We start from the raw sequence: 18,080 nt of genomic DNA, 5'->3' as shown, positions 1-18,080 counted from the left end.
TAACGCCAGAGTTTTAGCTCCAGTCATGACATCCCTTCAAATACCATAACTTTTTATGCAATTAGCAACATTTCAACAAATTCTGAGAAAAGCAGTCTTGCGCTGATGAGCAACACTTTACATTGAAAGTTGCAAAACGGTGCAAAGCTAAAAGGCAATGTACAATTTCGCCACAAGGGGAGGCAAAGGAAAAGAAGTACCGACATAACAAGAGATGAAGAAATAAAGAGCATTTCTTTGCAAGTGCATGCCACATCTGGGTAAGACGCAGGTAGATTCTCTGGCAGCTTCACCACTGTTAAGTTGCTATAAAAATGATCAAGTGTGACCCCACAATTACCAAAATGTTACTGTCAAAAAGATAATAATAGGGCTAATAATAATAATAATAATAATAATAATAATAATAATAATAATAATAAGTGGTTAGGCTACTTGGTTGAGACAAAGCTACAGATAGCAAGTTGACCATATTTTGCTATTTTGTTACTGGTTTGGCCCACTTGAGTTAAGACGGGTTGAATGTGGCCCCTGAACCAAAATGAGTTTGACAAATTCCTTTGTAAATGGTTCAAATTACAATAGGTGAAAGAGTGTGTGTTATTTAGGTGTCGCTGTTGACGTCTCTGATGTTAAAGAGTGTTTTTGATTGACCCACTCCCCAACCTACAGAATTTTGTAAAGCTGGGCTGTTTGCATGACGGCTTGTTCAGTAGAATATAGTGAAGAATATTAGTTAACGGTGTACTTGTAAATGGTTTTACCAAACTGAAACAAACATTAAAATGTAATGGTCACCTTTCTGCACTTCAACTCAGGGAGTGGCCATCTTGAATCAGCTTTCACTGATCCGCACATTTGGTCTGGCAGTGATTTTTATGCCCCTCATCATGACACAACTCTGTATTTTTAGCCAGCCTGGGGAGGCAAAGGGAGACCCAAACTTGGATCCCGTTGTGACTTCATAGTTAGGCAGTAGCCTGAAGAGCCACAATGGATTCAGCTCATCGTAGCTACTGGGAAGCAAACGTATGTGCCAGTCCTGCACGCAGCCAACTGAACCGTCCAGCCGCTAAGCTAGGATGCTAACATTTAAAAAAATCTCAAACTGCTTTAAACATAGTTGCTGCTAGAACTTTTCTTTTTTATAAGTTAACAAGATGAAACATTTCACTGTAAACCAGTCATAATTCATAAAACTTTGCAAGCAAGAAATACAAAAATCGTGTAATTTGGAGGATTCAGCTGAACAGCATTGATGGGATACAAATACTTGGACTTTATTTATTATTATTTCTTTTTTTAAAACACTTGAACTGTGTCAAAGCAGTGAGAGTACAACACATAACTCCCAGTGGTGACTTTGCAGATTGCAAGTTGGAGCTAAGACTAGAGGTGACAGCGTCACCTGCTGGTGGGAGGACATAATGGCATCTCAGATTGTTTTTCACTTAAAGCAATCCAAGGGTTTGACCCTCAGTTTTTACTAAAACACAAGTATTACTAAAAAAAGAACAACTAAATGGTAGTACATTAAATACAGACAACCAGATTGGTTTTGCTTTAAGGATCAATAAGAACTTCTCCACCACAGCCATTAGAGAAAGTCCTGAAATGATTCCTCAGCATCTGAACCGGTTTCTTTCATAGCTCTGCATCGGTCAGCCCTCCTCTCCGCCCCAGAACCGGCGCAAACCATCAGCTGTATGTTCGCAGGCTCCAGCCGCGTGCGAGGAAACATGAGCGCAGGGAGATATTCATGGTCCCGGGCTGCCTCTTAAAGAGGAGGAGGAGACGGCGGTGCGTGCGGTCAGAGCTCAGGAACTCAGGAGGGGAACATGTGAGCGGGGCATGGGCGGCTGGAAACGGGATTACAGCTCAACAGAGACGCAGGAGGGACGCGGAGCAGGTAACCCAGACAGACCAACGCCGCGCGCGCTGTTTAGGGGGTGAGAGCAGAAACGGAAGCCCGCTGGTGTCTTTAATGGACACGTTATTGTCATTTTTAATAATATAAAAACTTAGCCCAATGTAAGCAATAATCAGTTTATTTCTGTGGAGAAATGTCTCACTTGGCTGCTGCGCATCCACGCGCGTAACGAGGAACCTGCAGACACTGAAGCAGTCACGTTTGTTTGTTTTGCTTCAACTCTTCCTAAAAGTAGGAAGGTGAATATTTCCACACTTCAACTTGTTTTCATCCATTCATTTGTACATTTAAATACGTTGAGTTAATGCGTTTAAATTGAATTAAATCCAACTTTTACGCACGAATTAGCCTTATAATCCAAATGACATTTATTTTCCCAGATTGCTGTTGTAGGAAATCTGCGCAGTAAACAAGCGGATTTTGGATTTCTTTTGTCCATTCTGTACAAACATTGTTGTTGTGATTTAGATTACTTGCAAAGCATGAGTGGAGTGACGGATCAAAGCTGCACGGTTGCGCATGACTCTCATTTAGCTCGCTCTGCTGCGTCCACATTAACTAATATGCCAGCACGTTTGCTATTATTTTATAAGCAACAATTGTTCATCTGTTCGTTTTTATTGACACCTGCTCTTGTTTTCCTAGGAGAGACTCGGTGACCCAGTGACAGAACCGAGGACAGCATTTTCTCCCCGCGGATTTGAGTCTTTACGCACCGCAGAAACGTGTCCAGACTGTCAGAGAAAATGAACACCATCGTGTTTAACAAGCTCAGCACTCAGGTGCTGTTTGAGGACAAAGCCAATGAAGTGGAAATGAGCAGCAGAAACTACTTGGAAGTCATTGACGGGCAGCATCCAGACCTGCTGTCCGGAAACCAGAGCAGAGACAGCCAGGGGATCCGGCACCGGCGGAGCGGGTATGTGTGCGCGTCCTACCGCTGTGGATAAACGCTGCTGGTCTGCTTGTGTGGATGTGGATGAGTTGGAGCTTAATGAATGAGAGGGAAAGCCTGTTTAACAGTTCTTTGTAGTTGTTTTTTTTTTTAACCCGTATTTTTTTGCATTTTGATTAAAAAAGATACAAACTAAACTTTTAGTTAATCCAAAACATTATGATCTTTATTATTGTACATAATAGTTTTCCAAAGGATTAAAAGTTGTCTTCTCATTTAAGCTCCTGCACCTGTGCGTAATTACGCACTCGTGCCCAAAGCTACTGACAGATTTCTGACTTTAGAAAACGCAGCACTTGTGTTTTATATCTCTTTATGAAACTCTACTAGTAAGTCAAATAGTTATCACGTTCTTTAGTGGGTCACAAAGCTAACATTTGCCTCTTTCTAATCCGGTCCTCCTGCGCGCGCTGATGTTCACAGCTGATCCGAACTGCTCCTTTAGAAGTTTCCATCTGTCTTCGATAAATAAATCCACCCCTTGAGCTTTCTGTGTGGTCTGGTCCATCACACAAGGACCAGTATTTAAAGAAGTGTGTGTTTTGTATCAGTTTCTGTAAAAAGTCCAGGAGAAAATCGTCTTGTTTTGCTTATATTTGGATGTTTTGAACCTCACGTGAAGAACGGCTTCACAGAGGGACCCTCAGTGAACATGAAACAGTCTTATCTGACTTTCAAACCTCAGTGGAAGCTTCCTGAGAAATGAGGGATCTCAAAGCAGGAGTGTGTACCTGTGTGTGAGTTAAAATCAGAAGTTCAGAGCCCTGCTGTGAATCGTCCTTTTGGATGTCCATGAAAGATCTAGATTACAGGGAAAATATTTGTAGAACATGAACCTCAGGCAGACTTTGAGGTTAGACTGAAATATGTTACATCTGCACTCGGTTGAGCCTTTTTTTGGTGAGATAAAGGAGAGGAAAAAACGGCTCCATACTGACATCTACAGGTCCAAAAAACCTGGAGGTGCAGGTGAGCAGCCAGCAGATTCCTTCAGTCAGAGAGGTTTAAACGCTCCACCAGGACACTTTTTGGTTTTGTGTCATGTTTGACTTGTAGAAGAGTTGCTTATTTGGGCTTCTAAATTGGAACAAATATTGTGGAATTTCCAGATCTTGCTGAGATTTATTGATTTATTGATAAAGTTAAAAAAAATGATCTTTTTGTTGCTGAAAAGTGACTTCTCTCTACTGGGAAAAGTTAATCTGGCAGCGGGGAGCTTCTGAGCTGAATGCTTTTGTTTGGTTTGTGGCAAAGCATTGCCAATTAGTAGGACATGCTGTGAAGAATAAACTCTCCTCTCTTCCATCATTCAAACTTTTCTTTAACCCGTCCGTTTGTGGAGCTGCAACGAGAAAAATCTAAAATCTAAATCCAGTGATGCATGTTGCACCTGCTTCCCCGCAGAGGCCGTCCCAGCGGCGGGAAAGTGCGGCACAAGCGCCAGGCCCTGCAGGACATGGCGCGGCCGCTCAAGCAGTGGCTCTACAAGCACAGAGATAACCCCTACCCCACCAAGACGGAGAAAATCCTGCTGGCGCTGGGCTCACAGATGACGCTGGTGCAGGTGAGTCCGTGCCGCCTTACGGGTGACAGAGTGTAAAATTTGGTTGAATCTGATTCTATTGGAAGCGATTTAAGATCTTTCCTGATGATTTTATCCTATTTATATAACAGATAAATAAAAAAAAAAAATAAAAAGCCAATTTTTATACTCTTTATGTGTTGATAGAAAAGATAAAACTCCTTTTTGATTCATCTTTTGCACAGAAAAGACTATTTTTACAGATTGTCATCAGTTTAAGACAGTATTTATTTTAGTAATTTTCGTATAAATGAATGACTCTCGCCTTAACTAAAGTTCAAAACTTGCAGAAAGGAAGGAGGATCGCCGGCTGCGTGTGTGTTTGGCGCACGGCACGTGCAGCCCCGTGTGTGTGTACAGTATCATCTGGCTGACAAGGTCACTGATACGGCCTCAGAGAGTCTGCGGCGGCTTTTCTCGGGCTGCCGGCCACGCAGCTTAATCTGCTTCTCATTTCGGGGGGCCCGGCGGAGCTGTTTGTTTTGGTGAGGGCGCGGCGGAGCGCCGAGGAATGCTTTGTGTTGGATGCTGCGCCGCCGCCGCCACACACGCGCACGGGACAGACACCCCAGTGCCAGCGGCGGTGTCAAAGGTCAAGGGGGAGGTGTTAGAAATTAAAGGAGGGCGAGGACGGGCAGGGAGATTATCGGGGAGCAGGGAGGGGGTCTGAAGCTTCTTGATTTGCTCCTGAGGATTCCCCAAAGACGTTTTTATTTTGAATTTTGTTTAAAAATAAAAAAAAAAAAAAACGTTTTTTTTTTCCTGACTTTCATCCTCAAAGAAACTGGTTTGAACTGCGGCTTCATCCTTTTCTTTTCCACTGGGGTCCGGTCCAGACAGACGGCTGTCGGGTCTGCTGGTGATGCCCAACATTTCCCATGGAAAGCCCCACCTGGAGTGAGGTGTTCAAACCAAGCGATGTTTCAGCAAAACATCATATTTTTCCATGTAAATGTTGGAGTGGCTGCCATCTCTCCGTCGTCGGCACACAGCGACCACAGAAGAAGCTTTTTATTTTCTTGTTTTTTGTCATCTTTCGTCTCACCTCGCCTCTCCTGCCCTCCACATCTGCCCAGTTCCATCCTGGCCCCCAAACAAAAGGATGTCTCAGTTAACTGGAAATTCCAAAGAGGGGATCTGAAAAAAAACGACGGCCTCTTCATAAGCCGCTTGAAATCTATTGAGCATGAAAAGTTTTTCTTGTATAACATCTGAGAGTCGAGCGGCGGCTCGAGTGTCTTTTATTGAAGTTGGAAAAAAGTGTCTTATTGGAGAAAGGCTGCGTGAAGCGGAGCGAACACACACGCATGTCAGCGCAGTGAGAGCGCTACTTAATGAAACGTCGCCCTTTCGTAATGCGTGGCGTCAACGCCAGACGACGCCTGCTGGGGAGTCTGGGAAGTCGGAGCAGCTCTTTGCAACCTGACCCGGAGCACCAACCCTCCCTCTGCCTCCTTCTGCAGGTTTCCAACTGGTTCGCCAATGCCAGGAGGCGACTGAAGAACACGGTGAGGCAGCCGGACCTGAGCTGGGCGCTCCGCATCAAACTCTACAACAAATACGTCCAGGGGAACGCCGAGAGGCTGAGCGTCAGCAGCGACGACAGCTGCTCAGAAGGTAAAGACACAGACGAGCTCAGTGGCCTTGTGGTGGAGTGTCTATCCTGAGAACCTTTAAGGCTAAAAAAGCCATTTTCTCCAGGTTCTTATGGACTGAAACTCAGAGAAGACTCAAAAGTTTCACCATAAATAAAAAAAATACACTTTATTTATGTGCTTGTGGCCATTAAGCCATTCATTTATAAAATATAGCTTTTAAATGTTCCCTACAAATGTAACTTCTTTCACTTTTGACAATAAGACATTCAAATACTTTCAAAATAAAACACATCATGTGTTTAATCAGATCCTTTAGCTGCAGCAGATTTACTTTAATAAAGAATATAAGAAACATGACGTTTTATTTTATTGACTTTTGTGTTTCTTCTTCCTTTTTCTTTTTACTAGTGAATAAATGCACAACATTAGCGTAGATTCTAAATTATTTTGAAATCTATACATGTAAATGCAAAAAGATAATGATGATAAACCACTCTGACAGTAGATCAAACCTTTTACCGTCATTATGATCAGTTAGGTCCATCAGACAAGTCAAAAATCTAAATATAAATGCATTAATTAGTTAATTTTTAAGTTTTCTTTAAAGCCAAAAAGCCACAATATAGGAATAAAAGAGCCGCATGTGGTTCTGGGGCCTCGGATTGAAGAACAAATCATCAAATGGTTCAAGAGTGCAGCTCTGTCTGCAGCTCGCCCCTCCCCCAGGGGATTGGTCAATTCAAAAAACAAAGACCCACTCCGATAAGAATTGTATTTTTATTGTTTTTGTGGCGTTTTTCTCATGATGAAGGACATTTCTAAAGAAAATGACAGAGATTGCAAACAAAGAAAGAGAAAGGTGCACAGTTAATACAACATACAACACCACAGAGGAGATAAAAACACAAGTGTGAACATTTACATTAAAAAACAAATGCTTTAAAAAAAAAAAAACTCTGCAATGAATGCACCTGAAGGGTCATTTCAAACTACATTTCTGGTTTGTTTTTGCATTGAAGGTGTTTTGAATCCTGTGTGTCTTCCATATTTTCATACCTTTGATGCACCATTTTATTATATTCAGTCCTTTGCACTACCCTTCAGTGTTTTTGTTGGGGAACAAAACTCTTGTATCATTCGTTAATTTATTTTTTGAGTAAACACTAAGAAACAACTATTTTTTTTACGTTTTTATTCTCAAAATGGAAACGAAAAAACAGGTGACTGCTTCTTTTCCTATATCTGCAGATGCACTTAAATCAAAAATCACACAACAGCCAAGAGGCAGATACAAACCCAAATTTATTTTTTAAGCATTTGCTTTAAAAAAAAAAATGAAAAAAAAAGTATTTTTTATGAATGATTCACACATCTAATAAATGTGTTTAAACCTTAAAAAATGAGACAGTTATTCAGAAACAGCTGAATTTTTAAAATCCAATTTGTTAAATTTACTAAGAAAGTTACAATCTAAAAACGTTTAAAAATAGGGACTTAAATGGCTTTAAAATGGTTTTATACAGTTGAGAAAATGCGTCAAATTTATTAAAATAATTGAATTCATAAATACTTACATCTTTGTGTCTAACATTTGATAAGATAAATCTAATAATTAGGAAATGTTTCAAGATGAAAGTTACATTTAAATCATGTTTTTGGTCTTTTTAACATGTTCTCGTGGCATTATTCTTATGATGGAAGACATTTATAAGGAAACTTGAGGCTCTAATATAACTATCTGGTAATGCTGGGCTGGAGTTGTGAGGGGCTGTAAGACGGTTGATGGGAATTGGGGCGGGCTTACTTCACCCCAACAGCTCCTCCCACAACTCAGAGGTGATTTTCTAATGAACTCCTGCTGCTCTGCAGAAACTATGTCCTAGATTTAGGCTAAAAACAGTATAATTACATTTAAAAGACCACTGGGAACGCTTTTATAAAATATCAAAAGATGATCGGAGTTGGACTTTAAACTCCAGAGAAACATGGAGATGAACACACAGGACTTGCCAGACTGTGTGACGCCATCTTGTATGTAGGACAGAGGTCACACTGATCCGTTTAGACTGTCAGAATACAGTTTAGAGGAAGATAACCCCTTCACATTTGAGATATTTTCAATGTCATTGTTGTCACATTTCTGAGACACAAACATGAGAAGATGACATGTGATGAAGTAGAGTTTGGTAAAAACCTTCACAACTCCCCCTGACCCTCCGAACGGAGACGTCTGTGGTCGAGTTCTGCAGGAACGAGAGCGCAGCTCTGAGCTGTGGAGCAGAATCAAGGGAGCATTCCAAAAACATGGATCCATGCAGGAAAGGTTGATTTGTGAGATTTTTATCCCCCAAAGGGACGAGGCCTTAAAACACACATGTTTATGTAAATAGGCACCATCCTAGCCAAGAATCATTTCCATCTTTCGTCTCTTGGCAGGTCAAAGCCAGCCGCAAATGATATTCACCGACAAAATATTTCTGTTTGTGTTCTGTACCTCTGACAACTGCTTTATGTAACAATACATATAAAGAAAACGATTCCACATTCACTTCCATTCTTAGGAATTCATCGTTAAGTTCTCAAAACTCTCCAGACTCCTGAATCAGAAGGTTTTCAGCATCCAAGAAATAAGAAAACAATCACAACAATCCATTTATTCTGATCAGAACAGAAATGTGCAAGACGTTGTTTCATGTAGTGATATGGGGGTGAGGTTTTTATTCAATTTTTTTCTCTCTGTTTTGTCATGTTATGTGTGTCATTATAAAATACAGAAAAGGAGTCTGATGAAAAACAGTTTTTAAATGGAGTTAGGCCAGATTTGTAAAAAAAATAATATTTACTATTTAATAAATCAAATTGAGTCTAATCAAATAGCATTGAATCGTATCGTATCAAATCAAATTGTACTGATTTGTATCGTATCAAATCATATAAAATTGTATTGTATCGTAATGCATCAAAGCAAATCAAATCAAATTGTATCATATCAAATCAAATCAAATCAAACGGTATCGTGTTGTGTCGTATCCTGAAAAAATCAAATCAAAGTATCGTAACTTAACAAATCGAAACAAATCAAATCAAATTGTATCATATCATATCGCATCAAATTAAATTGTATTGTGTTGTGTCATATCCTATAAAATCAAATCAAATCAAATTAAAGTGCATTGTATTGAATCGTACCCTATCAAATATTAAATCAAATTGTATCGTTTCATATTGCATCAAATCAAACAGAATTGCATCGTGTTGTATCATATCCCATTAAATCTAATTGAATTAAGCCAAATTGTATCTAATCAAATCGATTCAAATCAAATCAAAAAGCATAAAAGTGTTTCAAATTTAATCGAATCAAATTGTATCATATTAAATCGAATCAAATTCAGTCAAAACTTAGAGAAAATAATCAAATCAAATCAAAAAGTAAAGCTTTGTATCAAATCAGATCAAACTAATCAAATCAAATCAAATGTTATCCTTTCCAGATATGAATCAGTAAATTTTCACAGGTCAGTTTATTGTCATTTTCATCGCATTCCTCACCTGGAAGAAAGAAAATCACCTGAGTGATGACGACTCTTTCATCCACTTTCTCACAGGCAGGATGCTATACTACTAAAACAGTTTGTGTTTTCTGTGGGAAGAACCAGACCCAACCTGCGTTTAAACATCATATATCTGTCTCTTCTGTCCCTTTCTGGGGATTTACAGACATTTTCCAGCTGAGATAGGAGCGATCCCAAAGCCCCTCCCACACACGGGCCGCTCCGCCCCCTACTCCCCAACTGCTTAACTCGCAAAAATAGATTTTTTTTTTTCCTCACAAAAAAACATAAAAAATATATATAAATATAGAAAATATAAAAACAAAGTGAAAACGGTTAGGAACCAGTTCATCCATCAATCCTGATGTGAAATACTATCAGGTTGCTTTGGGATCCGTCTGAGTTCTGAGCGACCCTGCAGACCCCTGCAGCCTCCAACTCCCAGCTTGCACCTGCAAATGACCACCTCCGCGTCAGCCTCGTAACAGATTTAATCTTCCAGCATCCAGCATTCACGCTCCAGAGGAAATACTGCAGTTGTCATGCAGGCAGAGGGAGAAGTGCAGGAGGACGGAGCGCCGTGGCATTAGTAATCTCTAATTAAGCGTGTGAGGAGGAGAAGCTGAGCATGTGGCTCGCGGAGGAATGCGTGCACAGTGTTTGCATTGTGTCTGCCGCAGGCCGCCGTACCGCCGGTGGCTCCGTATATCTTCCTAACTCCTCTTACTGTCACATTATGGTCATGAAGCTGTCCGCAGCCTGCTCCCACTTCTGACCCATGCAGAGAAAGGCCTTCCATTATGATCTTAAGCCTATGCTTTTGTTCCACACACTATTTATGGCCCCGGCTCTGCTCCCACTGACCCTGCGTACATTTCTCTTACACTTCTATAACAGTCCAGCTTGTTTTGTAAGCTCCTTCCAAGGCAGAAGCGTAAATATGCTGCCGTCTTGGCGTGAAGAGCGTTGTCTAAAAATATAGCAGACATATATTTGGAGTGACAGTGTCGCGGGATTAAAATGAAAGGTCAGATGTGTGTTGCATGAGTCCCGCCTCAGACAGGAAGCTGAGCCATGTGTTTCTGATATATGGGAGCTATAATTTTAATTTGGCCCCGGCTGAATCAAGTGTCAGACTTGCCCAAATTACAGAATTACAGTCTTGGCGGGGATCGTATTGAGAGTGAGTTCTCCCTGATTGCCCCGCTGCCAGAGGAGATCTGGTTATTGGGTCGTGTTTTATCTTCCTCTCGTTTCTCTCATCAGGTAGGAACTCATGCTTTAACTTCTTCAGCTGCGTGGAAATGATTTTATTTCTGCAGGGGGATGGAAGAGAACGGGAGGAAATCGGCTGCCATCCGTTCTGCTGCGGTAATGCTGCGTACGCCAGGAGTGGGGCGGCAGTGCCAGTTTGAAAACCTGCCTCCTCTGGTTTTAGATTGAAGATTTGCTCAGAATAAGTAACCTCTGTGCTGGTGATGGAAGATTACATTTAAATACATTTAAATTTATGTTTTCCATCTTCAGAAAAGTGCCACAAGAACATGTTAAAAACACCATTTTCATCTGAATGAGGTTTTAAAGGACACAAGCATAACTTTTTTCTGCTTTTCTGCTGAATTAATGGAGTCATAATATGTCTCACTGGTATCAAGGTTAACACTTTCACTCTAACATCAGGTGGAAAAATCAGAAGGATTGTTTGGCCTAGTTTTTCAGAATAAAACATATTTTTTTTAACACAAGTGAAGGTTGTGTGGAAGGGAAATTAATTGCAAAACACGGCGTTGACAGTATTATGGTCTGGACTTAAGGCAAGTGGGCCCCATATGGTTTACAAGTGGACAAAAAATGTGGGCCCCAATTGGATTTGTCCGCAGTTTCCGTTGTATTTGCTCACATTTGCTTAAGTGAGCTAGCTCGCTATGCTAGCCAGTCGCTTGGTGGACAATATAGCGAGCTCGGCTGCCCAAGAGTTGGCAAAGTAAACGAACGCCACCGTAATGTGGGCAAACACAGGTGGGGCCACCACGGGAACTGCTAACATTGGGGCGCACATTTTCTGCTCAATCAGGATTAAACATTTATTGAACACTAAAACGTAATTTTATAAACTTTAAAGTTGTAACTTTTTAACATAATTATGAACTAGATATATAGCATTACCTGCAATAATGCTGTGTGAGTGCCGGAAGCTGAATTTGGCTGCTGAAGATACATGTGCTGATAGCTGAATATGCTGAAATCGATAGCTAAAAACGCCTAAACCGATGGCTAAAATCACTGATGCTGAATGCCAGCTGAAATATTAGCTAAATGCCAAATTAGCCTAAAAAACTGAAAAGAACAACTTAGGTTAGCTAAAGCAGTTAGCATGTCGCTGAAATATAAGCTAGACTACAAAATAGCCTAAAAAACTGAAAAAAGGCTAAATTATCCAAAACTGCTAGCAGTTAAATATTAGCCTAGCTCCAAAAAAGCCTAAGAAACTTTTTAAAAAGCTTAAATTAGCCAAAACATTTAGCATGTAGCTGAAATATTCGCTAAACTCCAAATTAGCCAAATAGTTCTTAGCAAAAGCAAAAGCAGTCCAAAAAGCTAGCAGAATACCAATTTTTTAAACTTTAAAATCATAACTTTTTGACATAATTAACAATGTTTTACTCTCCATAAAAATATCAGAAGTTAGAAAATAACATTGGGCGATTAATAACAATGAAATAAATTGATCTGGAGGGCCGGATAGAATTACCCGGATCTGGCCCCCGGGCCTTGACTTTGACACATGTGAATTAGACAACTTAAAAAATGCAGTAAATTAAAGAACATAAACATCGGATCTCTGGTGTTAAAGGGTTACAGTCAGACAACATTTTCACAGACCGGTCTGTACAAAGCTAAAGTGGGCTTCTACATTTTTTTTTGGCTTCCAAGTTCCCTTGAAGGGTGAAGTTGATCTTCATCCTCTGTAAAATATTTGTAGCTGCTTTAAACTTTGTTTCTATTCTATAATTTTTGTAGGAACCATTAAAATGTGATAAAAAAATTCCCCTTAATCCATAACAATCAAAGTAAAAGCGAAAAAAATCAGTCTTTTAAGGTGCGACTGAGTTATCCAGAAAGAGAACTAAAACTGTTTTTTTAAATAATAATACTAAATATGAATCTACTCTTTGAACAATTTTATTAGCAGCATCATCGTAACTTTAAACAGACAGTTGATGTACATCATGCATTATTATTATGGTCTGTGCAACAAAAGTTGTAATAAATCCAAATTTGGAGTAAAGATTCCTGTTCTTAGATGAAGCTCTCTTTTATTTTGAAGTCTTCTTCTGTTGTGACGCTTTTCTGCAAAAAGAAGCTTATATGTATTTTTTGTTAACTTTGCCAGCTTGGGAGTTTCAATTTAGTGGTCGGTGCAGCTGCTTAAAAAAAGTAGTGGAGGGATTTGGGGGGATGTGTTGGAGAATCCAGTAGTTTTTCAAAATAAAACTTCCTTCAGGATTAGTTTATAAATAAAGCAATAAAAAATGTGGGATGTGATTTTTTTTTCTGCTTAGGAGTTGGACACCAGTGAGCTTCACAGAGCTCATGTGCAGTAAAAACTAGAAACTCTCCTAAAAGTGTCTCTTAAATGTGACCTCTTGTGATCTCAATCCTAAAAGAAAGTAGGTCATTTAGGAGGACAACAACTCCAAACACACGCGCTGTTCTAGTGCCAGCGTGGGTGATGAATAACAAAGTTAGTGTTTTGGGATCTTCAAGGCCTGACCTTCACCTAGGAAAAAAAGATTTGTAGTTCTGGAACATGCTGTTCTGTGTCTGATGGGATGTGCAGTACCTATTTCTTAGATTTTGCCAACATCAGTTCCTTGTGCTTTCTAAAAGTCTGTTCTTTTATCTTCCAGAAATTCCTAAATTCTTTTCTTTTTTTTCCATAATTTGTCATTTTCTAGATAATGAAACCATTAAAAAAAGAAAGCAATCATTAGAGTGATGAATCTGTATTCAGAAACTTGGCAAAGAATTGCTTTTATCCTGCAAAGAAGGTCAAAAAGGAAAAAAGCAGCTCAGGATCACATCTATAAAAATTAATTGGTGGATAAAACTTTTGACCAGACGTGTTTGTCTGAGAGACTCGTAAAAACTAACAGCATTTGTAGATAACAAGACTTTTTAGTAGGAAAATGCATTCCACTTTATTTATTGGTTGGAGCTAATAAACTTACTGTTGAAATAAATCTTTTTACACTCCATGATTTTTGCTTCTGCGATGCTACAGATGTGGACAACCCTCAGAGGAGCCAAAGCGGCCCCCAGGAGCTCGGCAAACCCATGTACCAGAGCGTGATCAAGAAGGAGGGCTCCTCCATGGTGGGGATGGCCATGGGCATGGGCGCCGGTCTGCGCTCTGAAGCCGCCTCGCTAGCGGAGGACTACGTGTCTCCGCCCAAATACAAGAGCAGCCTGCTGCACCGCTACCTGAACGACTCCCTGCGGCACGTGATGGTGGCCAACGCCGTCATGGACGCCCGCAAGAGGAACCACTCCGGCTCCTTCAGCTCCAACGAGTACGACGACGAGCTGCTGTCGCCGTCCTCCTCCGAGGCCGAGGCCAACTTCGTTTATCGGGCCGGTAAGGAGACACATTTCTTGCATTCTTTCCCTTTAATAGTCTCCCTCTCCGTCCTCTCCAATCGCACATTTTGTTTCAGTTCCTACAGTTGATTCCAAACGTCCACATCTCCAACGCTCCTGAACCTTGTTCTCATCCCCTCTGAAACAGAGAAACCTTGAAGTGTTTTATTAGATTTGAGTAAGGTGCAGCAACACACAGGAACTAGCTTACTCTCGCGTGCGAGGTGTCCATCACCCACAGCAGCTGAGCACAGATGGAATTCCCACCAGCCAGCTTCCCTGACCGGGACGGGGAAAGGCCAGACACAACAAGGCCGACCCAACACGCTCACTTTCAGGCTACCGTTTGGCATGCCTTTGATCCTGCTGAGGTCCTGCTGAGAGCAGCAGCGAGCTGAAACCTTCTTCTCTGAAACCTTCTGAGGTGAAGGTAGAAATTCACAACCTCCATGATATGAAAATACTAAGAAAGATGCCTTAAATTGCAACATATTGTCTTAGTTGTTCAATTCATAGCAGCTGCAAAGAGGTTCTCCAACAGCAGCTAAAGCAAAGAAATTTAACATTTTGGAGTTGGTTTGTGAGTTGTTTTTTACTTGTAGTGTCAAAAATGTAGCGTCAATTGAGATTAATTTATTAATTACAGACAAATTAGCACATTGTTTTTCTATCATTTTAATCTATTTTTTTTTATTTTTTGCATGCGAGTTGCTTTATATTAAAATCAGTTTTTAGGCTTAAGCTACATTCACATCGCCCTCGGCAACGCTCATTCAAGCAGCCACTTCCAATGAAAAGTCTATGGAAACGAGCGTTTTGGGCTTCTGCATCCAAACTCTGGAGTTCACTTGTAGCTATACAAGTTTTTTCCTCCGTGTTTGGGCTCCAAACCAGCTAAACCAGGTCAAACTTTGACCAATCAGGGACTTGGAAACTCACCAAACTCAGAGGCCAAATCCGAATTCTTCCCATACCCCTACGGCTTCTCCCTACCCCTCCAATTGTAGAGGTATTTGCACGGGTAGGTGTTACAAATAGGTGGACGGCTGGATCCAAGTGCAGCAGGATTTATTGGCATAGACTGGAAAACAGGAGTGAAGCACAGCTAACTGTCCACAAAGCTAAATCAGGATCAGGAAGGTAGTTATAATTTTTAGACTAGTCAGGGTCCAGATGAGGGTCAGGGCAGGCGGCAAAAAATCTGGGTCGTAGAGGAAACAGAGTCAGATGAAACAGAAAATCAGGTTAGTGATGCAGGCAGAGTGGCAGAAACAAGACTTCGCACTGAGCAGAACTCAGTGCTCTGACTAAATACTGCCGGGAGTCATTGCAGATAGAAAACGGCTGTGGGGCTTTTGGGAGTGACAGCAGAGGCTGATGGGAAGTGTAGTTTGGAGACCCAGGAAGTGCTAGTACTCAGGTGAGGGATCAAAGGGGGGAGACAGGGGTCCGATTCATGACAGGTAGGGATATCCGAAATTGTTGTTTTTCTAAGGGTAACTTTTTGCTTCACTGTGAGGGGGATCATGTGGGTGTGCTCTGAAGCACAGAGGTTTACATTTTAATATAAGTAAGGACTTTTCGAAGTTATAAAACTAGCATTGTTGAGTACTGTCTGAGCACTGGCAGCTACCCGCTAACGTAGATGACCGGAGAATAATGATGATGGTAGCGGAAGAATTTGGATTCGGCTAAAGGGTAGCTGGAACCCAGACACCATCTGCCTGCCAAGGCCCTTCACCTGACCTGATGGCAGTCCGTATCCGCCAATGCAAGGGCGCTAGCAATGGACAGAACCGTTTCCATTTTGTGCCCAATTAGCAAAAGTTGCACCAAGCCTCTTCTAACTGTAGGTGGTGGATAAGGGCTAGAGAACAGTAGAAAAATAATAATAAGAAGAAGCCCCTTCCTGCTTGTCCAGTGTGAGCACAACAGACTAAACATGCGTCAAATGCCTGGTGTGTTAACTGTACCCTGATGTGAACATAAAATGGTTGTTAAGGGACTCCCAGTGAGAGGAAAGTGAGGAGAATTGATTAGTTGCAGTGAAAGGTGAAAAGGGAGAGCACACGAGTATGATCGGAAATATGTGTGGAAAATTTGCATTTCAAAAACATCCCGACGGAATCATGGATAGAAGTAGGGTGATGTGCATTCTTTGTACAAAAGAGTTTATTAAGCATTTAAACGCAGTGGCGGACTTAGTAGTTTGGCTACCCCAGAAAAACAACAACATGGTTATATTCATTCTTTACTTGCCAATATCAATGACTCAAATGTTTTCATATGAATTAAAAAAGTAAAGTCATCATAAATATTATAGGCATTTATTGTATATATAGATACTTGCTGTTGATGGAATAGTCCATTGCTACACAGGAATGGGGGAGGACAAAAAATGTATGCAGTTATGTCAGTGACTAAATTTGGGTTTTTCATGACAGTTAAATCCTAACTGACATTTTTTTTGTACGTGTTCAGCTTGGAGCTCCCTAAACTGTTGGGGAGCCCAGGCAATCGCCCATGTTTGCCTAATGGTAAGCCCACCCCTGCATAAAGGCAAGGCACCAAGTTAGCAGCAAAGATGCTAGCCATAGCAAAACTCTTTCCCAAACAAAACCTTTTTAATATGATCAATATTTTTTAGAAAAGTCTCACAAATTTAAATGAAAAAACTTTAAAATTAGGTTTTTAACAGAAATGATTAGGTTAGATGAAAACTAGATCAATTAATTATGATTGTTTAGTCACACAAAATGAAATTGCATGACGGCACAAGTTTTTAAAGCATCTTTCCATCTTCCTTTACTGATTTTGACTCGAGCTAGTTTTAAATGTTTTGCAGTGACTTCTCTCCCAACTGTGAATTTATCTGGAGATCTTGGCAAACGGGAAAACTCCGCAGGCTACAAAGGCGTGCGCGGCGTTTCCGCTCGTCCGAGCCGTGAACAATCAAGGTCGGGCCGGTCCGCCTGGCCGGGAAGAACACTAGGCTTTTGTTCAGGCGGACCTCACGTCCAATAGTAATGTTTTCACTCGCTGCTGAGCGTGGATAGAAACCGCAGGGGCCGGATCTGAAGGTGTGGGTTGTGCGGAGAAGGAGGGAGGAGACGCTTTTTATTTTTTTACTGTGCGTCTCTTAGAGAAATGTGTTTTTTATTATGTGAGCGTAGGAGAGCGTCTGTACTGGGTTTGCATGAAATGCCTCAATGACTGGGATCTTCTGATCAAAAAACAAAAAAAACCCTGTGACCTTTCTGAAAATCAGGAGGTTTGACAGTGGAGCACCTGCTGAGACTCCCAGATGGGGAGGAAAGAAACAGATGAATAGACCAAGAGAGACTTATAACCTTCACTCCAACAGATTTTAATAAGAGAAATCCAGAAAAGGGATTAATTCACCTGGCCGACCTGCTGTTTTTAATAGAGAATAACCATTTTATCTCTCTGGTTAATATAATTTCTTGGCGCTGGACTCTTCCGGCTCTGGCTCTTTTACAGAAGCGTTACTCTGTTACATGTGAGGAAAGCGTTTGAATCCGCACATGGAAAGTTCTCAGACTCCAGGGACCGAGCACCTGCCGGGCCCCTCTGATCCGGCCGAGCAAGCGACACAAAGAGGAGAAAATGAAGTCTTAATTCTGCGCCTGATCCTGTCGATTCAGACAGAGAAATCATTTTTCAAGCTTTGCATCATTTCCTCTGTTTTCCTTTTTCATCTGTGGACCACACATTCCAGATATTTCTTTAGCAAAGACATTCCTTTTTTTTTACCAATAGTTTTATTGTGTTTTCATAATGGGGGGAAAATCTGTCCCTG

At 41.0% G+C, this 18,080-nt stretch overlaps 1 protein-coding gene across 2 annotated transcripts in view; it reads left to right on the top strand.

Moving 5' to 3' along the window:
* The first annotated feature begins 1,352 nt into the window (after positions 1-1,352).
* The window catches only part of mkxa (mohawk homeobox a), a 34,028-nt gene continuing 17,300 nt past the window's right edge, over positions 1,353-18,080 (top strand). The window contains exons 1-5 of one of the 2 annotated variants that reach the window (XM_024280595.2): positions 1,353-1,909; positions 2,576-2,849; positions 4,290-4,449; positions 5,931-6,084; positions 13,905-14,258. In XM_024280595.2, coding sequence (XP_024136363.1) covers positions 2,677-2,849; positions 4,290-4,449; positions 5,931-6,084; positions 13,905-14,258 — 841 coding nt within the window. In that variant the 5' untranslated portion in view covers positions 1,353-1,909; positions 2,576-2,676. Of the gene's footprint in view, positions 1,910-1,951; positions 2,170-2,575; positions 2,850-4,289; positions 4,450-5,930; positions 6,085-13,904; positions 14,259-18,080 lie in introns of those variants that run through there. The other variant, XM_024280596.2, reaches the window with a different exon arrangement.

The sequence above is a fragment of the Oryzias melastigma genome, linkage group LG20 (genome assembly GCF_002922805.2).
Source record: "Oryzias melastigma strain HK-1 linkage group LG20, ASM292280v2, whole genome shotgun sequence".
Classification (NCBI taxonomy): domain Eukaryota; kingdom Metazoa; phylum Chordata; class Actinopteri; order Beloniformes; family Adrianichthyidae; genus Oryzias; species Oryzias melastigma.
Note: the sequence above shows the minus strand (reverse complement) of the source record. Positions and strands in the feature narration are given on the sequence as shown.